This window comes from Abrus precatorius, unplaced genomic scaffold (assembly GCF_003935025.1).
Source record: "Abrus precatorius isolate BTA unplaced genomic scaffold, Abrus_2018 Scaffold11, whole genome shotgun sequence".
In the NCBI taxonomy this organism is placed as follows: Eukaryota; Viridiplantae; Streptophyta; class Magnoliopsida; order Fabales; family Fabaceae; genus Abrus; species Abrus precatorius.
This window is the reverse complement of record NW_020874303.1, coordinates 3,947,328-3,969,293: the sequence shown is the minus strand read 5'-3', so window position 1 is coordinate 3,969,293 and position 21,966 is coordinate 3,947,328. Positions and strand designations below refer to the sequence as shown.

Genomic DNA, 21,966 nt, shown 5'->3' with positions numbered 1-21,966 from the left:
TTTATAATTTTTTCTAAGAATTTTCTCTCTATATATAAAACTTATGTTCTATTATGATTGTATAGACTTGTTTGTATAGTCGTAAGTTGACAATGCTCATAGGACAAACTTATTTTGTATTATTTTGGAACACTATACATATTAGGGATTGGATTGTTTTGCTATTATACTTACTCTTGGGAAAGTTTGGTTTGGATAAAAATATTTATTTTCTTTTCCTATGATTATACGTCTATGTTTCCAAATTTTGATTTTCTAATTCATATGACAATGACTTTGTTATTTTACTCCTTTGATATGAATTCATACCTCTGCTCATGATTGAAATAATGTGTAAAAAAAGGAGAAGATATTGCAAGAACTTATTTGAAACGAGCGAGAATTTCACGTGCCTGAATATGATTTGAGATGATTGAAAAGATTGTATGTTAAGTTGTTATTTTCCTATCCTTGATGTTGATAATGACTAATTATTTTTACTTATTTTGATTGGGATTGATGTTGAATTGACATAAACAATGTTGAGACGAGCAGGATAGAATGAGTGTTTGCAAACTCTGAAAGGTATCCCTATATGTTTATGAACTATAGAGGAACTGGGAATGGTTCCTCCACAATGGTGCATGAGTATATTAAATAATGACCTTATGGTGATTACTTATATATATGTAATGTTGTGAAATGTTGTTGTACTTAATGATACTTAGTGATGTTACTCAGATTAGCGTTTTCCCTTATCTAGATATGTGTACTTCCATGTAAGCTATTCCTATTTATGAACTTATTTTATATTAGAATTCAGAAGTTATCACAGTCCAGTTGTATTTGGGTTCTAGTGATTTAGGTGTCCCAACTTAGTAATATTAGAACTTTAGTACTAGAAGGGTGTTACACTTAATATGACATTAAATCTTAAGTTCAATAAGATTAAATCTCTTATTTGATGATTGGAAGTACAAATAATAAATTCAAGGTAAGAGTGCTTTAGAATTGTGATGTTAAAGAGGTTGATTAATTCTTAATAGATCTCTTGACTTTATACTTTTTCGCAGGAGCATATTTCCTTAAGAGATATATCTATGTAAGTGTGTAGTTTGACTGCTTCAAGAAGCCAAGGAGACATTGCTTTGGTGCACTTATGAATGGATATGGACGCATGGCCTTTATTATGTCAAGTATAATAGGAACATGTATTTAATCTTGTGTGTATAATATCTTCAAGTTTTTCATATGTATTTATTTAGTTCAATCATTTTGACACCATTGAAATACAAATTCTGGAAATGTATGTTATATTAAGTGAAAGTTCAAGTCTATATACGCCCTAGGTTTCTCTCTGATAAGTTTAATCAAGACGTGCATTGTATTCCTTGTTCTTAGTTTTATATTTGATGAACGAAAGATTTGTCGCAAATACTAGGGTGCTAACCTAGATCGTCTCTTATGAATCATTGGACGAATAGACAAATATCAAACATATGGTGTGCAGTGTATTCAAAAAGCAAGTAAACAAAGAGGTTTTGTGATTTCAAGATCAATGTAAAAAGTAAGAAACAAAATTATAAAGTTCAATCAATAAAAAGTGGTAACCTCTAGTTTATTCATGTAGACTCTATCCTTATTCCTCTCAAGATTTAATACTCTTCCTCTCTTTCCAGAATTAAGTTAATTTAACAAGCGAAAATCAACCTTAAATTTCCATACGAAATTAAGTAATCAACGGGCTCCAATCTCTCATTTCAAGATTAAGCAACCTTAGAAATAAACTCAGAATTAAGCAAACTAAGTTTATAATCTCATTAAAACGAATTAGGGTTAATTAAGCAATGTTCCCCTCATTCAACCATTAATTCAATTCAAGAGATTGAGAAGAAGAAATTCATAAAAGAAAAGAATTTGTATTAACATTTAAAATCCAAGAATTCAAGAATCTAAGTGAACTCGCTAGGAATTACAAGAAATTTAGCCCTCCATGAGGATGAGTCTCACAATTACAAAGTAAAAGTTAAAAGAAATCAACAACATCAATGTAAAAAGCAAAGAGAAGTAAGAAGAAAACGTAAATCAAACCCTAGGTTGTCACCCAAGGCCGACCTAGGCTCTGCAAGTGTTCCCCAAAATGTCAAAAGAAGCCAAAAGTGTGTAAAAAACTCCGTATCCTAATTTCTTAAATCCTATTTATAGTGCAAAATTTTTGCCCAAAGTAACTACTATAGTTTCATAGCGATAACGCGCAGTGCTCCATAGTAGTTACTATCGCTCCATAGTGGTTACGTGCAAGTCCTGTGATTTGGGCCTCTCTAAAGTTATCACTTTGGCATCATAGTGATAATGTGCAGTGTTCCATAGTAGTTACTCTCGCTCCATAGTAACCACGCACAAGTCTGGTGCTTTTGGCCTCTCTGGAGTTGTCACTTTGGTATCAGAGTGATAACTTTGGTTGCTCCAGAGTGTCTACTATGGTTCCAAAGTAAACACGCGCAACACTTTCTTAAAATAGGCCTCTGTAGTTGTTACTATGGGTTCATAGTGATCACTTTCGTCTGCCCTTCTGGATTTAGCTTACTGTAATGTTCACTATGGGATCCAAAGTGATCACTTTCATATCAAACTTTCTCAAATGCTAAAAATCCATGGAAAAAGTCTAGAAATTCCTGCACAATTATTCAAATGATCAAAATTACAAACTATATCTATGTAAATCAATGTAAATTAATCAAAAATTAAGAAACCTATGATATTTGACCAAAATGATATTTTTATGTTATTTACACGTCCTAAGTTTACTTTTTCTATTAAGAAACATCAAAATAACAAGTAAAAATCCAATAAAATGTGGATTCATCAGTATAACATGCTAATTGTTCCATGTTAGTTCTACTTTCATCTGCCCTACCCCAAATCTAAAATAGAATAGAAGCAAACTTGGATTGCTCACATTATTTTCTGCCACTGAGAATAGGACTCACTTTGTATATGTGATACACTTTTTTGATTTGAATTAAAGACTTTTGATTCTTTAGTGATTTACTTGCTCATTTGTGAATGATGAATTATAGTTACTTAGATTAATACCAATTAACCAAATCTCAAGGGGTTTGCAGTATATTAATCTTATAAATTACAGTTATAGATAACACATAAGTTTGCAATATACATAATATATAGAAGAATCAAGATGTATAAATTAATCTCCTGAGTGGAGAATTACTTAACTATCTTTCTGCTGTATCTTCCACAGTCTATAAATGATGAAGGCTAAGCATAGGATTAAAATTTCAGTAGATAATACACAGATTATGGTCATAATCTCTTGCTTCTAGATGTTTGATTTTTGTGATTGCTTCCTTCCAATGGCTTCTAAAAATTTGTAGTTGAATAGAGAGAAAGAGAATTTGAGAAGTAGTAAGAAATGACAAAAGATAACAAATGGAAGGAAAAAAAAAGCAGAAGAAAGAAAATAGCCAAATTGGGAAAAATCTCATACCTACTTCTGTACCAGCCATTCTTATGTATATATCTTGATCAACTTCAGTCAATGCTCTTATGTTAAATAGATCATCAAACCAAAGTAAACACTCATTTCTCCTTTACTTACATCCAAGGCTCCATAAGCTGTACAAGAGCAATTCTTCATGCACAACATTCTACAATCCTCAAGGCTAATATTTCTATCAAACCAGGATCTCTCTGTTTGGTAATTTCAGCCCAAAAAACTTCACAAACTCATCTCCATCACTGCGCAGTTGAGTTCTCCTCACATAACCACTATATATATCAACCCTTTTGGAAACAAAGCCATCCAAGCAATTACATGCTGGGATTTTGTTTATATCACAGTTAGCATATGCTTTACATGTATCATAGTAATCATAGTCATCCACAAGAACTCTTGCATATGAGCTCCAATCATTTTCTTCATTATTCCAATAAATCCTTTGGATAAATCCATATGCTGTTAATACCATCCTGTAAAGAGATAATTTGTTGACAACCTCGAATGTAAAATACAACTCTTCTTCATTAAAAATAAAATTACAGTATTTTGTTTCAACTGAGGTGCCCCATGAAACTGAATACCATTCTGTGATCCAAAACAAAATCTTTTGACACTTCCTTCTCTTAAAACAAATTGTGGATATCCTTTAATATCAATTTGATACCAATATTTACCTTAGAGATGGATCATCAGAGCTATTCCATGATGACATGTAACAGTTTAGGCCATTAACTAGATTTCTTCCAAACTTTTGTCCTGGCAAGATTGTGTCTGATGGATAATCAAAACTTTGCCATACCAAATCTTTAGGGTCACCATTGTTGCTTTCATCCTGCATAATGAAATTTCCATTATCCAAAAGTTTTGCAAACGGATTCTATGCTGATCTTGTTGCGTTGGAAGACTAGATGACACTCTTGTAATGCTTAAGAAGAACTAGAACTCCATTTTCATTGAGTTTCAAAACCCCTGATGAATCAGTGAGAGGGTTATCTTTGTTAAGAACTCATACCACTATCTGTTTTAGGATTTTATTGTACCAAATTCCAACATAACAGTTCCTGGAATTTCCTGGACTGAAGAATCCAATGCAAAGGTTTTGCCAGATGAAACTATGATCTGGCCATCATTGAGAGATCGCACCGTGTCAAGAATCTCCCTTACAGTAACAATATCTGCTATATTATTCAGAAATCCAAGCGAGAATAGAAGCAAGATAAAGCCTTCCATTGGTTTGTTTATGCTTCTTTACCATATATTTTCCTGTAATCACTTGATTTAAAATACTGTCAAAATATCAACAAACTGAGGCACAAAAATTGAAGCACTTCATCTTCATGAGTTAATTGTCCCATTCTTGGGTTTGGAGCAAGTCCTCTAGCACTAGCACCTGTAAATGTACAAAATAAGTTGAGATTCTTCAAAATTTTCAATTATTAAAAATCTTACACTAGTTACATATTATTTGCAGTTTGTATTTGCTATTAATCAATAGCACAAAGAGCCTCAACTTCTAATTAAATTTTAAGCTAAAGTAGTTAATTAAAAAGATATAAGCATGTTGATGATATATATCACTAGTTTACCTTTACCTTGTATTATGCACTATAGTGGTTTTCTTGGTCTTGCATTTTGTGGATAGGCAGGTGCACTCCATAAATTCAATGATCTCAATAGAAATTGGTCCTCAAGTTGTTGCAAACTGGCATTCCTCGTAGACAACAATATGGACATGTTTTGTGAGATGTGTCAAAGACTCTTAATGTTCAAATTGACAACATAATTGTACCAAGGGATTCATAGTTGTTGGATTATTTCATGGTTATATCTTTGTGATATTGATGGTAATATCTGGCAACTGATCTACCATTGTAATGCATGCAAATGTATTTATATTTTTGCTAATTAGCATGCATTATTAGTCAAGTAGGTTATAACTTTTGGTTATAATGCCTAAGTCTTAAGTTTTCTTAAACTTTCGAGTTTAGTAAATAGAAAATGATTTTCTGAACAAATATTTAAGGATATCCACTAAAAAAATTAAAAAATAATAAGTTTTTATTTAAAAATATAATATTTAATATGTGAGATTTTATAATATCACATTTTTATTATATATCCTGATATATGTTAGAAAAATCAAAATTTTTTAAAGAGATTTACTCCTTAAGTAAGTTAATTCAACTCAACTTGAATTAATTGACTTGAAAGTAAATTTAAGAAGAATTTTTTTTTTTTGACAGAAATATGAAAGAGAGGAATAAAAGCTGGGTAGTATAAGTGTGAATGCTTATGGTGCAATCCAAGAGTGGTAGGTATCTTTCAATATCTAAATTCATTAACATGAAAATGAGACACATGCATGTTAACTTAATGAATAGTGACGTTGTATAGAAGAAAGAAAGGTATTAATAGTCAACCATCATTTGCTACGAAGATAGTGTTGGAACCAGAATAACACTATAATAACTCAACTAAAATAAGAAATAAGAAAAATAAGAGCTAAAAGAGAGACAATAAAGATAATACTGCAACTTTAGTAAAGAAGAAAATTACACCACTCCTAACTCAGTCTAGGACTACAACTACCGAGAATAATATCTGAAGGTAAAAATATAAGAGAAAAGGAGAAGAAGAAGGAGTTTTTGGGATAGATATGATGAGGGACCCCAAAGCTTTATTTATAACTCAATGAGATCCTTGATTTGAAGTTCCCACCAATGTGGGACTTCTTTCATTCTCCAACTTAAAGATTATGATTAAGTTAATTATATCTTCACACATTAGAATTATATGTTGCTTATGTTTCTAATAGGCCACACAAGGATCGACACCATGTAAACTTGTCATTATTGACTGGCTTTGTCATTATGTTCGCTATGTTGTCTTTGGTATGAATCTTTTGCATATTCACTCTTCTTTCCTCTACTACTTCACGAATAAAGTAGTATTGTATGCCTATATGCTTTGTTCTAAAAATGAAAGGTTGGATTCTTTGCAATATGTAAGGCACTCTGATTGTCACAATACACAATAGATTTGCTATTTGTGCCCAAGTTCCTCCAATAGCCTTTGAATCCAAATTGCTTCCTTGCATGTCTCAGTAGTTGCCATGTATTCAGCTTCTGTAGTAGATAGAACCATAACAGTTTGTAACTTAGACAATCAGCTTATTGCCCCTCCAGCAAGTATAAACACATAACTAGTAGTGGATTTCCTTTTATCCAGATCACCTGTAAAATCTGAATCAACATAGCTCTTAACAATAAATTCAGAGCCTTCAAAACATAATGCAACATTAAAAGTTCCTTTAATGTATCTAAGGATCCTCTTTACAATATTTTAATGCTCTTTACCAGGATCTGCCATAAACTTATTGACTGCTCCCACTGCTTGTGCAATGTTTGGTCTTGTACAAATCATGGTATACATAAAGCTTCCCACTGCTGATGCATATGGTACTCAAGACATTTCTTTGCTCTCTGCTTTATTGCTAGGACTCATACTTGAGAATAATTTGCAATTGACAAGAAGTGACGTAGAATTGGCTTACAATCTTGCATGTTGAAGCGTTGCAAGACTTTCAATAAATAATTCTTCTGAGAAAGCCAAATCTTCCTATCCTTGTTGTCTTGGTATATTTGCATCCCTAAAATCTTGTTTGTTGATCCCAAATCCTTCATATGTCGTACTCGTTGAATTGTTCGAATAGTACCATCATACATTTTTAATTTGACAATACCGACTCCAGCAACTTCTAAGGCATGATCATTTCCCACGAATACGGATCCTCCTGAGATAGGTTCATAAGTACAAAATCAGTCTTGCCATGGAGTCATGTGCCAAGTTGCACTTGAATCCAATATCCAACATTCATGGAGTTGTCTTCCACTTTTAGAATTTATTTCTGCTTCACTATATAAGATGTCACTATCATTTTAGGTACTTGCAACACAACCTTGAGAAGTTGATGCTTCAGAGTTTTTACCTCCTCCACTCTTCTTGTGCCAACAATCTTTCTTCATGTGCCCTCTCATGCCACAATTGTAGCATTTGAGGTTCTTCCTTCTCCGAGATTTTGATCTACTATGATTTTGACTCCCACTGAGGCCACGTTCCACTAATCTCCCTCTCATCATTGTCAATTCTTCTGCTTGTTTAGAATTGTCCAGTCCATCTTCCTTATTCTTTCTCTTGGATTCTTCTTCAAGAACTGCTCTGGCAACATCATCAAAAGATAGACAACCGATAATGTTGTTATTTGTTATATTGATGATGAGTTGATCATATGAATCTGGTAAACTCTAGAGTAGAAGCTCTGCACGTTCATTTTCTACTATTATGAAATATGAAGTTGTAAGGTGAGCGAATAACATATTTAGATTATTGATTTGGTCTGGTACTGATGTAAACTCACTCATTTGAAGAGTGTAGAGTTTTTTCTTTAAGAATATTCTGGTATGAAGTGACTTGACCTCATACAACTTGATCAGAGTGTCTCAAATCTCTTTTGCAGTCTTCTTCTCTACAACACTAGATAACACTGAGTATGCCAATGCTAAATGCAAATCGGCAACAATATTATTATCAATTTCTTTTTATTTTTCTTCTGAAATATCTGCGGATCTGCCTTCAATTGCATCAAGACAATTGTCTTTCCTCAAAATTGCTCTTATCTTTAATTTCTAGAACCAAAAATTTTCTCTCTTAATTATTCTGACTTATGCAACTTTCACTGTAAATAGTACTACCTACTAGAATAATAATGATGGTAGACTGTAAACAAGTACACACCAGATATGCACTTTCACAACTAAAATAAGAGATGAGAAAAATAAGAGTTAAAAGAGAGACAATAAAGACAATATTGTAACTTTAGTAAAGAAAAAAATTATACCACTCTTAACTCAATTTAGGACTACAACTAATGAGAACAATATCTCAAGGTAAAAATATAAGAAAAAAGGAGAAGAAAAAAGAATTTTTTGGGATAAATATGATGCGGGACCCCAAGGCTTTATTTATAAGCTCAATGAGGTCCTTGATTTGAAGTTCACACCAATGTGAGACTTCTTTCGTATAGATATTATAAAAGGAGGAGAATTCTCTTCAACTTTTGTGCGAATTATAGCATGTAATTAGTACAATTTTTTATATTTTTACTTAAGTGAAATTTTTTATTGAAATTAAAATACAAAAATGCACTTATAATAAAGTTAACTTTGAATGTGATCCATTATAAAACCCAAAACTAAAAGTGAAAGTTTCATTAATTGATCTTCAATATCATGTATGCACTTATAAGCAAGTTAACCTAGTTGTGTGATTTTCTTTTCTTTTGATAATACACATGTGAGATTTTTTTCACTCAAAATCTACGTACAAACATCATGTTGGTAAATAAATATCATTGCACGGCATGGATAAGAATACATACGTACAGTATTTATTATTATAGTTGACAATAAAAGCAAGATATGTTAATAGAAATTACTTTATAAATATTAAAAATTAACCTTGAATCTCAAAAGGTTTAAAAAAATTAAAATATCAAACTACATTATATTAATAAATCAATAGAAGAGTAAAACTTCTATTTAATATTCCAAAGTTACGCGCGACATGAAGTGCACTTTGTAGTGCACTTTGTTAAGAATTTAGTTCCTGATTATTGAGTTGTCTTGGAATTGAAATCGTGTCCTAACTTTGTAAGAGCATAAAGTCAATTAGGGGACTCAAGCCTCAATTGGTTATATTCAATCTCATTCATCGAGTAATGCTAATAATATATTCTTTTAATACATTTAATAGGATTTTATTAAACTGTTAAGAATATGTTTCCTTAATAATTTACTTTTTAAAATAAGTATTGATTTTAAAAGAACCTAATAATTCAAAATTTGATGAACAGCACATTAAAAAAAGCAGTTTTTCTTTCCGATACAAAAACGAATTTGGACTACTTGTTATTAAATTTAATTAGCTAGTGACTTTTTACCCCCCCCCCCCCCCCCACAATAGTATTAACATGAAATATGCCTCTAATTGGTTAATGTTAAATACATCAGAAATTTTGCCCAAACAAATTCATTCTTAATTACAATATTGTTAAAATATATTATTAGAAATGTTTAATTTCTATTTTATAAACAATTTTGTATTTTTAAAATAAAATAAAATATAATATAAATTTATATTATATTTTATTTTTAAAAACAAAAAACTAATTTTAAAATACAAATTAACGTGCTGTCTCATTGCTTTGTCCGCTAAGTGTAAATCTTAGTCTTATTTTCTTTCTTTTTATTTTTGAGGTTCGGTGGTATTTGCCTAAATTACAAGATTCGAACCCTATGCCTAAAACTTTTGAACTCTTAACTTTATTACTTTTCTTTTAATGATTATTAAGAAGCATAATGATTCTTAGGATATTAAATTATGACAGCATTATAATAATGCATATAACATAAATAGATCTGTGATTTTTTTTTTATTTAAACAAAAATGAACTGACTTAAAAAAAATAAAAAAACAATAATAAAATAATTATATAAAATTTGCTTAACAAAGTTTGTGATTTCATCTTTCATCTTTTTTTCCCTCATTCCCAACCTCTCTTTTCTCTCATCTAATTATCTCTCCTCTAATCTCTCTCTCTACCTCCCCACTCTCACCCGTTCTTCCTCATAAGAATTATGCTAAATTTATTTAAATAAATTGTGTCATTTTTTTATTGTTTTTTGTATTTTTATTTAAGAAAATTTAATTTTAATAAAACAAAAATGAAACTAAACATCTAATTTATGTCGCTAAAAGAGAGAATTTGAATAAAAATAAATAGAATATAACCAAATATACATGCTTAAGTTTGCATAGAATTTAGCAAACTTAAAGTTCTACAACACTACAAAACTAAAAATATTAGTAAATTTTAAAAAATCAGAATTTTATCTTGCAAATTAACCTTAAGAAAATCACTAGATGTAAACAAATTTTTGTTTCTCTCTTCTTTTGTTATCTTTCAAATTAGTCCAAACTCCAACAACAAAATTCAATGTGTGCAATTATGGGGATTAGCTTTACCACTTGAGTTATGTGGGAAGTTTCTTCGTCTTGTTTTCATGTAATAATTGTCCCACCAATGAAAATGGGTTGAAATTCAAAGTGTGCAATGGTGTTTGTTTCATGACCCAACTTCTTTCCTCTACTAAAGCATAATAAATCAGTTGTTTTTAGGGGGTTATTTTCTGCACTTCTTTTCTTTTTACACCCTTATTAAAAAAAGCTTGTAATTTCTCTCTCTAAAATACTCTTTATAATAATAAAAGGTCTTCTTAAATAAGTTTTCAAAATTAAGTTATTACATTTTTAAAAATTAATTTCTAAAATTATTAATTGTTTCTAAATATAAGTTTTCAAAATTAAGATTTTGCACTTTCAAAAAATAATTCTTAAAATTAATTTTTAAAATTATAAACTTTAATTTAAAAAAATTATATTTAAAGTGTGAAATCTTAATTCTAGAAATTTATTTCAAAGATTTATTTTCAAATTTGTTGAAACCTAATTTAAAAAACTTATTTAAAGAATATTAATTCTATAAACCTATTTCAAGAAAAGTGTCAGTGTTGTCACATCAACCGAGCTAAAAAAATGCCATTTTTTATTAAAAAAAATTAAGGTATCTATAATATATTCAAAATAATGAACATACTCATAGTTATATGCTTGAAATACGCTGAAAAGAAACTTGGAGAAGTAGAGGAGAAAAAAATGAAATATCGATTGAAAGGAAAATTGAAATTTCAAAAGACAAAAAGACTATTAAACGAAAATTAAGAAAAATTAAATTAAATTATTTTTAAGACATTTTAAGTAAAAAAAATAGTGAGTTGTATAAAAATTTCAAAAAACAACTCCCTTATTTTTAATGTTCTTCCACTGCAAATAGAATGAGGCCCAGTTTGAAAACTCCATGTTAATAGCTAAAAGGCCTCTTTTGCGTGGTCAAAATGGCTTTGATAACAAAATTAATGGGCTTTCACAGTCCATTTTCATCTGCCTAACAAAACATTGGGCTACCAATATCATATAACCCGACCACATAAGAGGAAATATAAAATTTAAAATTATTCAATAAAGTTTTTGTTAAATTTAATTTTTAAAACTGAATTTAAACATTTAAAAATAATTCTTTTTATTAAAAACATTTATTTTATTAAAATATAATAACTATTTTTATTAAATTATTAATATTATTATTGTTATTAGTTACCTATAATTAATTGTCACAGTCGCAGTCAACAGCCAGCTTCGACTTGTCAAGACTGTGAAACTTGAAATGAGAGAGTTCACACATACACACATGACATAAATGCATACTTCAAGATTTTTAAGTGGACGATTCTACCCTTTTGATGACAGCTTCTACGAAAGTCCTAAGAAAGTCCACTCCAAAGTCGAAAGTAAAACGTGTGTCTGACCAAGTTTGTGCCTTATCTGTTGCTTAGTTGTCTTCAATGAATCTATGCCATCTCCTTCTTGGAAAAACCCACCCAAAATTCCTCTCTTTTTCCCTCTTCAATCTTCAGTTTTATATATAAACATGTCCCCTTTCATCACTCTCAATAACCCATCAATTATCCACTCTCATTTTGAGCAATATCTCACTTTGTAGTCTTTGTTTTCTATTACCCAATACCTCACTATGGCTACACCAAACTCCCAACCCCACTTCCAAGATTTCTTGCCTGTTATGGCCAACAAGCTTGGTGGTGATGGCCTAATAGATGAACTGTGCAATGGGTTTAATCTGTTGATGGATTCTGGTAAAGGGGTCATCACATTTGAGAGCCTCAAGAGAAATTCAGCATTGCTTGGCCTTCAGGAATTCAGTGATGAGGATCTTCACTCCATGCTTGTGGAAGGTGACTTTGATGGTGATGGGGCCCTCAATCAGTTGGAGTTTTGTGTCTTGATGTTCAGACTTAGCCCTGAACTCATGGAGGGGTCTAAGTTGTGGTTGGAGCAAGTCCTTCAACAAGAAATCCAAGATTGTTTCTAATATTCTTTTTCTTTTCCTTCCCTTTTGATTCATTTGTCATTTTGGACAATTTTCACATATACTCTTGTAAGGAAACAATAGAAAAATGAAATAGAAAAAGTGCTTCATTTGATATTTCCTCCTTGTATAGTCTTTAGTTTAATTCAATTATTATGAACAAATGCTGGTTAACCATGAAATGTGGATCTGTACCTCAATTCCTTACTTGTTTGGTTTGTTTCCATTTTTTTTCTGTTCTAAACAATTGATGATTGGATGCATTTCTTATTCCCACCTTGAATCTGAACTGCTTGTGATTCAGTCCAAATTATCGGCTACCTTTAGAGACAAGCTAAATAAAGTGGAGAAGACTTGGAACAAACCGAAAGACCAAAATGCATTTTTTTCCCCACTCGTCACTACTCAGTATTCATCTTTAAGATTCGTAAGCTGAAATATTGTTCTAAAATATTGTGATGCATTAGCCTCTAGAAGTTGCACACATATATGCATTTAACTGATGGCTCTTAACATTTCTTGAATGAAACAACTACTTCAACCTTCAAACATGAATTTAAGGAAGCACGGAGGCAATATTATGAATCTAGGAAAATAGGCAATCACAGAATCTATCCATGCGTTTTATATGCCTCTATTCTGTTTTAATTCATGCTTCAATTTGTCTAGGATTGAAGCATGATGACTTGGAATAAACAAACAAAAAAGTGACCCCCTGAGATGTAATCTATACATGGCCATGCTTACACAGGGAGTGTGGTACTTGAAGGTTACCCTATAATTCAATTTATGATATGGAAAGGATCGGTAGAACTTTGCCGTAATGGACCTTGGGATGGCCATGAATTCGGTGACATTCCTGAATTGGCAACCATTCTACCTTTTGACTTTAAGATTGTGTCCAACAATGATGAAGTGTACTACACATACACCCCCCAAGAATAAGTCATCGATTACAAGGGTTGTTTTGTACCAACCAAATTATGCTCACCTAGGCTATACATGGATTGAAAAAGCACAATCTTGGAGGCTTAATTCAATTTTTCCTGGAGACAAATGTGACTACTGCAATCTTTGTGGTTCATTTGGGATTTGTGACATGGATAAGGCCCCTCTGTGCAACTCCATACTTGGATTCAGACCAAAATCACCCCACGATTGGGACACAATGGATTGGACACAAGGGTGCATGCAAAGCCGATCTTGGAGTTGTAGGGAGAAGAATAAAGATGGGTTTCGCAAACTTAATAGCATTAAGCTGCCTGACACCAGAAAAAATTTGGTTGATGCAAGTATGACACTTGAGGAATGTAAGACTAAATGCTGGCAAATTTGTTCTTGTACTGCTTATGCAAACTTAAATATCGCGGGTGGACGAAGTGGATGTGTGATTTGGTTTGATTGATCTATTTGATATGAAATACATTTCATATCCTGCGCGGGATTTGTATGTTAGAATGGCTACATCAGAAATAGGTACAGACAAACCGTTGTTTGATTTCAAATACATATTTGTTCTTCTGAATATCTTTAATTAGATGTTTAATATTTGCTTTGTTAACTCTTACTTCTTTTATTTGTCAATCAAAACAAGACACAAAACATGACTTTTAAGATAAAGATGGCTTTCATCACGAGTGTCATTCCATTTATCATTGGGATATTTTTACCAGTCACTTACTTCCACCGGAGGAACTAAGGAAAAATTAGAGGTAACCTTTACTAACCCATTTGACTTTTCTCGAATGTTTCCAATTTCATTGCCTTGAAATGCTGGGGGGTTTTGGTTTGCAAAAGTTTTATTTTTTTATTTTTATTAATAATTATGAAAATATTACTTTCTTTCTTACTTTTAGAGGTTTATATACAAAATTATAAATATTATTTTTGTAAATTTTTAAAATGAAATAAAAAGTGACATATATATATATATATATATATATATATATATATATATATTAGTTAAAATAAAATATTTTCATGGTTCAATCAAAAGAGAAACTTTCACAATTTATAAGATAAATGTTTTAATCCTTTTTAAAAATAGACCAATTATGAAGAGTATAAAAAGTCTACATTTCTAGCTCTTATTTTTTACTTATAATTAACTCTTAAGTCACAAGATAGCAACCTTATCATGATACAAGACTCACTCCCTCTAAACAAGTCTTAATATATTAGAATTATTAACAAATGACCTCCCGTGAATTCAACTGAAATATGTAAATTAAAGGGACAAGGATATTCTGCTGGATAGGGTCTTAGAAAATTATGCTCATTTGTTTTACTTTGAGACAAAACAGAGAGCACCTTGATGAAAGAAAAGAAGATTGGTAGCTAGCTTCGTTTGACTTTGCTATAATAGCTCGTGCCACTAATGACTTCTCAAATGACAAGAAGCTTGGCGAAGGAGGATTTGGACCTGTATACAAAGTAAGCGGATAACAAGCTTGATAAAAAATAATAGAGAACCAAGCCTAGGTACTCATTTTACTCATCAAACTGAAGTAAATTTTTTTATTTGACCAAATATGTTTGTTTTAGGGTATGCTACCAAATGGACAAGAGATAGCAGTTAAGAGGCTATCCCAAAGATCTTTTCAAGGATTAAAGGAATTAAAGAATGAACTTATATTTTGAGCCAAACTTCAACATCAAAATGTTGTTAATGTCCTTGATGTTCCATTCAAGGGGACGAGAAATTACTCGTATATGAGAACATACTCAACAAAAGCTTAGATTATTTTCTCTTTGGTTAGTTTCTTTTCAAAAAATTAACAGATAATCAAATGAAAAAGTTTCATTTATTGCTTATTACTCATGATGGATTAAAAATAACACGTAATTGATGAATTTTGCAGATTCTAACCAAAACAGATCTCTAAATTGGTGTACACGCTTTTAAATTTTAAGTGTAATTGATCAAAGATTCAAGATTGAGAATTATATATAGAGATCTCAAAGCAAGTAATGTTTTATTAGATAACTATTTGAACCTAAAAATATCTTATTTTGGACTGACACAAATACGTGAAGATGATGAAATTGAAGAGAATATCAATAGAATTAGTTGAAAGTAATTTAATAATGATAAAATTTTAATACACAATAATTAAATGTCAAATTAATTCATTAGTATTTTTTAGGGGTTATATGGGACCTGAATATGCCATTCATAGATTATTCTCAACCAAATATGATGTATTTAGCTTTTACATATTATTATTGGAAATAGTAAGTGGAAAGAAAAGTCAACAGTTTCCCAATGCAAATGGTAATTTTAACCTCATTGGATGTGTAAGTCACAAAATAAAAAATTAAGTAAGTTAATATTTTCATGTAATGAAACAATAGTTAATGCTTATTAGTTGGATTAAACATAAAAAAAATTATGTGGATGAAAATTTTCTCAAGACTAAACTAGAGAGACTAAAAGTGTATGTAATTAATTCTTTTTATAATCAAAATTTAATGAGTTGCTTTGTTTTAATTAAAGGATAGTTAGATAAATAAAAAAAAGATTTTAGTCTCATATCAACATGTAAATTTAAATTTGAAAAAAGAAAAACTTAAAAACATGTATCACATATGCATGTTGAACATTAATAACATTTTTCCAAATTAAACTCACTGTAAAAAAATTTATTAAAAGGGATAATTATCAACTTCAACATAATGGTCAACTAACTATTTGCTTAATCGTAGTAGTAATCGTTAGTTTACATTTTGTTTATTAATTACTTAGTATTTTATTAGTTTGTTAGACTCTGATAAGTCCTATGATCTTCTATCCTATAAATACAAGTTGTATAATTGATAATGGAATCACATCTACTTTTAGTTTTTAGTTTTTAGTTTTATGATTTTAATTTTTTTATTTTAATAATTTTAAATTTTAATATCAAAATTTGAATTCAAAACATAGAAATCACATATTACATATTTTAATTTATTTATTAAAGGCATATAAGACAAAAAACGATAATAATAACAATAGTATATGCACAAGACATCTTACAAGTAACCATGAATATAGTAACTTATAGCTGTGACTTGATAATAATAACAGTCATAAATAATAATTATAACAATGACAATTAATGATAGTTATAAGAGTAACAATAATTAGGGTAGTAATAGTAGTGCCACAATAATTGTGATTATAGTAACACTAATAAAAATAATGCTTACAAGTTATTAATGAAGGATCTGGATCTTCTACAGTTTAAGTAAGAACTGTAATATACAGTCCAAATTCGTTTAAATAAATTTAATAGAAGAGTAATTTTTATTTAAATTAAAATTGTAAAAAAATTTAAAATTTTATCTTCTTTCTTTCTAAATTACAAAAAATTTAAAAAAAAAATTGTACAAGATTATGTAATTATATTTTATGATCATACCATAAAAATTTAAGAGTTTTAGAATATATTATACTGTAAATATTTTTTAATTAATTTCTTTAAGTTATTATTCATGTAATTTTTATTATTATTCTCAACAATTTAACTTAATTCTAAATAGTTTTATTTTATTAATATTTAGTACAAGTAGCACATTAGCTAATATATTTAAAATAAAAACAAGAATATTTGGTAGCTAGAAAGTTATTAATGAAAAAATAATTTTTTTTCAAATTTTATGTAGTTCAAAGAAAAAGAAGATAAAATTTTATAAAAAAAATATAATTTTAAATTAAGTAAATTTTTTGGTTGAAATAAAAATATTTTTATTAAATTTACTTAAATAAATTTTTTAATTTAAATAAAAATTATTTTTTGTCAAAATTACTTAAACAAAATAAAATTTGTTTAAATAAATTTTAGACTGCAAAAATTTCTGCCAAAATTACATGGACAAAAATGATGATAAATAGTTAAAGTTGGTAATGTATATTTGTGATAATAGCATTGCAATGATAACAGTGGTCACATTGATAAACATAATTAATCGATGGTAATAGTACCGATAACAATTATCGGGTAATGATCAGTGATAGTTGAGATAATGGTACGGTATGGTAGGTGGTGGTCGAGATAATGGTGGGAATAACAGTAGAAAAGTGATGACAATAAAAATAAAGATAACACATACAGGTCTCTTGATAAAGGCAAATAGATTAAATGTGTTTTTTTTATTTGACTAAAAACTAAAATTAAAAAAAATAATTTTAATTTCTAAGTGAAATTGGTTTCAAAATTAAATTAAAATATATTTCAACTTTATTTTAGGCAAATGCATTTTGCTATTTTATGTGCTTAGGAACATAAGTTTTTCAAAATTAAAATAATTTTTTCATGTATAGTCTTTGTCTAACTAAATTCAAATTGTTAGTAAAGACTTTGAAGGAGGTGTATACTAACAAATAATCCAGTGTGATAACACTAATAATATGACGGTATATATTAATTTTTTTTATTCAGTTTAATCTGAATTTGAATGACCAGAATTTATATATTAACATTTTGTATCAATAGAATTATTTATTAAAATAATATATTGTATTATGAGTCTAAATATAGACACGTGCCTGAAGACAATATTTTTTTCCAAAATAAGTTGGCATTACACACGTAATGCACTACACAAGTAATAGCCTAAAGAAAGAAAGTAATAAACATAATAAATTATCATAAACTTTCTGCAAAGTCTTTTTGTTTTTTCCTGAGAAAAGTCTTCTAAAAACACTAGATTTATTGCTCTTTTTGAAAATTTGGCATAATCCAAGACTAGTCCCAATCAATAAAAATTCAACATATATGTATTTTTAAATTTTTTTAACATGTGCCAAGATATAAGTGATTGAACCAAATGATCCCAACTTAATAATTTTTCACTGATAGGACTGTTACAAATACGACTGATACAAATACGAAGTGACTTGACGTGGTTGAAAGTGAAATGATAAAAATGTCTCGTTTTGATTGGCAATACAATAAAATGAGCCGATTAGACATGAGAAAAAAAAATTAAGATTAAAAAGTTTGAAGGTAAAAGATTCTAACTTAAAAATTATTTGGATTGATAAAATAAAAAAATAAAAAAATTATTTTTACTTACTTAGTATAGTAAAAAAGATTAGTGAATAAAACAAAATGCCTTAAAAAATAATATTTTACGACCACAACCCATTTTTAATCCATTCATATTTTCTCCTTTAAATTCAACTAATCCAAACAAAGCAAACATAGATACCGAATTCAGTCATCTAATCCATAATGCTTACTGTACCAATTATTAAGTACTTATGTGAACTTTAACTCGTGCCAAAATAGAGCACAGTCCCACGATCAATGTGCTTTGATGATGTAATAATAATAGTATTTTTTTTATCATGCTTGTATAATTATAGATTCACATTTATGGTAATAATGATATGAGTTATATATATTACGTTAGTGTTACTTTAAAACATAAAATGTAGTTTTAAATATGTTATATTTTCCTTTCTTTGTTATTCATGAGAAATTATTATTATTATTTTCTTAATTATAATAAATAGACATTTAAAAATGTACTAATTATTACAAAAATATTCTTATTATCATGATATTAATATTAAAACATGACCAGTGATAATGTTCTCTTTGCTAATTATAGAAATTAAAAAAATATTATTTTTCAAATTTAATAAAAATTATTGCTTTGCTTTTTTATTATATTTGTATTCATTAGGCTAATTATTAAAAGTAAAATTATAAAAATATGTTAAATATTCATTAATTTTATAATATTTATACAAATAATAAAATAAAATCATTAAAATATTAAGAAATGGAAGAAGTAACAACTTTACCTGTTAAAAAATTATTAACTTTAATTTTTAAAGTTGAGGTTAAACAGTTAAAAATATGAAAAAAAATTAAAAATAATTTATTATACTGATAATACATGAATATAATATTATTTTTAATAAAAATACAATATTTTTAAACATTTAAAATCAATATATATGATCTTAAACCTCAAATAATATTTTTTACTTAAATATATAAGTTTTTAATCTTTTTAAAAATTCATATTTTTTCTTCATTTGAGATATTATTTTTAATTTTTTTCTAAACACGTCCACTAATTTTTTATTTAAAATACACATGTAATATCTATAATTAATATTTGTTTACAAATTAGTATATTATACTTAAATTTTTATATAAGTGTTTTATTAGACGTACTAGAAAACATAGTAAAAAACCTGCAAATATAAATCTAACACAAAAATAATTAGTTGTGTTGAAATAAATGTGAATTTAGATGCATTCTAACGTGAAATGAAGTATGTTAATTATAATTTTTGCATTAAATTTACACTTATAAGTCACAATGTAAATCTAAACATACAATGATACGATAAAGATATTAGAACGTGAAGCAGATGCAAATTTATTGTATTAGTACTGTAGCACAACATAAAGTCACATTCAACACATAGCCTATGGCGCTTCAGTAGGATACCGGACTACTAGAACACGGAGGTAGGTCCAATTCTAGCTCTAGCTAGAAAAGGTATATAGCATACACTCTAAATATTTATTTTTATACACAATGCTAATTAACTAAGGTACATATGTACCTATTAGGGACTAAATAACAATGTTGGTGCAATAGGCATTGTCCACCATTAGATTGGGTATCCATAAAATGGCCTTGTTGACAAGGAAATGGCAAATAGTATTAGTTCCAGGATCAACTTGCATAAGTTGGTCAAGCATATAATGGTTCATGCCTGAAGTATCTGAGTGGCAAACATCAAGTGCTTGAGTTTTTGTTCCATCAGCAGCTACCAATAGAACCATAAAGGCTATGATGGAAAAAACTAAACATAAGAACACAATTATTTAAAGTAAGTAGCAGAAATAATTTCTCAAACTTGCAAGAATCTATGAGGAGCAATAACAATAACAAATGACAGCAACAAACACAAGGACATAGAGAATTATTTATGTGAGAAAACCCTCTCAATGTGAGAAGTAAAAATCCACAGACTTAAGCCAGTCAATCAAGCTCTACTATAATCAAATAAGGAGCACAAGAGTGTTCAATCAAGTGCACAATTCTTGCAAACAGCCAGCCAATATCAACAAAGCAATAAAGCCTACAATGAAGAACCAAAGAGAGAATATCTCACAAAATAAGGCTAATGTTCAGACACAATTTCTCTTAGCCAAAACCTCCAATCGACGATCTCAATGGTCAGAACTAATAACCATATGTCTGGGAACTGCTGTCGAAGTTTCAGCTCTATCCAACAGTTAATTAAAGAGAAATAACGATTTCTCTGCGGCTGGTCTGTGTAGAGTCACCAAAAACTAGGGCTTTTGTGCGAAGACAATATCTCCAACCTCAAACCTCCAAATAATAATCCAAACATTAAAAACGAAGAATACTGTGTTACGAACCTGCTGTAAAATTTTCAGCCCGATCCAACGGTGAACGAATCGGATATCATAGAAATGGAGTAGCTGGTCTGGAGCTTCTTTCTTCCCTCACTTCCCTTCTCTCTTTTTAATGTTTCTCTGCAAAATACACCATACCAAATGCTGCGGGAAAAAGCACTCCAATTTTGACTTCTCTCACCCACTCTTTTTGATTTCTCACTCCCCTCAATTAAGTGAAAAAAATGAGCTTGAAAATTTGGACTTTTTGGACACATAGTTAGGAGTTCAATCCAACAATTCTCCCCCGTCACAACTATGTGGAGGTGACCGCTAATCTGGAGATCTCACAACAGTACTCAAACTTCTCTCTTGGTAGTACTCAAACTCCAACAGCTTAGCATCCAAAACATCACGTATCCAATGATACCTCACATCAATATGTTTGGATCTAGAATGGAAAGTTGAGTTCTTACCAAGATGGATAGCACTCTGACTGTCACAGAACAACAAATATTTGTCCTACACAAAACCAAGCTCTTGCAAGAATTTCTTCACCCATAGCAACTCCTTGCAAGCTTCAATAAGTGCAATGAACTCTGCCTCTGTGATAGACAACGCTACACACTTTTGTAGCCTTGACTGCCAAGCTATAGCTCCCCTTGCAAATTTAATTATATAGCCTGAAATAGACCTCCTGGAATCAATGTCTCCAGCCATATGAGTCTGAGTAACCTACTGAAGTAGGTTTATCACCTCCAAAATAAAGCCTCAAACCATTAGTACCACGAAGATACCTCAAAATCTATTTCACAACATTCCAATGCTCTCTACCTGGATTTGACATAAATCTACTGACTGTACCAACAACATGTGCAATATCTGGTCTTGTACATACCATTGCATACATCAGACTACCCACTGCAGATGCATAAGGAACTCTGCTCATATCTGTCTTCTCAGCTTCATTTGAAGGACTTTGATTAACACTCAGCTTAAAATGAGCCGCAAGAGGAGTGCTCACAACTTTA

At 29.7% G+C, this 21,966-nt stretch overlaps 2 protein-coding genes across 2 annotated transcripts; both read left to right on the top strand.

The window, feature by feature from the left end:
- The first annotated feature begins 11,989 nt into the window (after positions 1–11,989).
- LOC113856517 (calcium-binding protein KRP1-like) lies at positions 11,990–14,110 on the top strand. Its single transcript, XM_027488358.1, has one exon. It carries the CDS (start codon positions 12,207–12,209, stop codon positions 12,561–12,563), a length of 357 nt encoding a protein of 118 aa, XP_027344159.1. The 5' UTR covers positions 11,990–12,206; the 3' UTR covers positions 12,564–14,110.
- LOC113855474 (G-type lectin S-receptor-like serine/threonine-protein kinase At4g27290) lies at positions 13,384–13,965 on the top strand. Its single transcript, XM_027487121.1, has one exon. The coding sequence runs from the start codon at positions 13,384–13,386 to the stop codon at positions 13,963–13,965; it is 582 nt and encodes a 193-aa protein (XP_027342922.1).
- Positions 14,111–21,966: the final 7,856 nt, after the last annotated feature.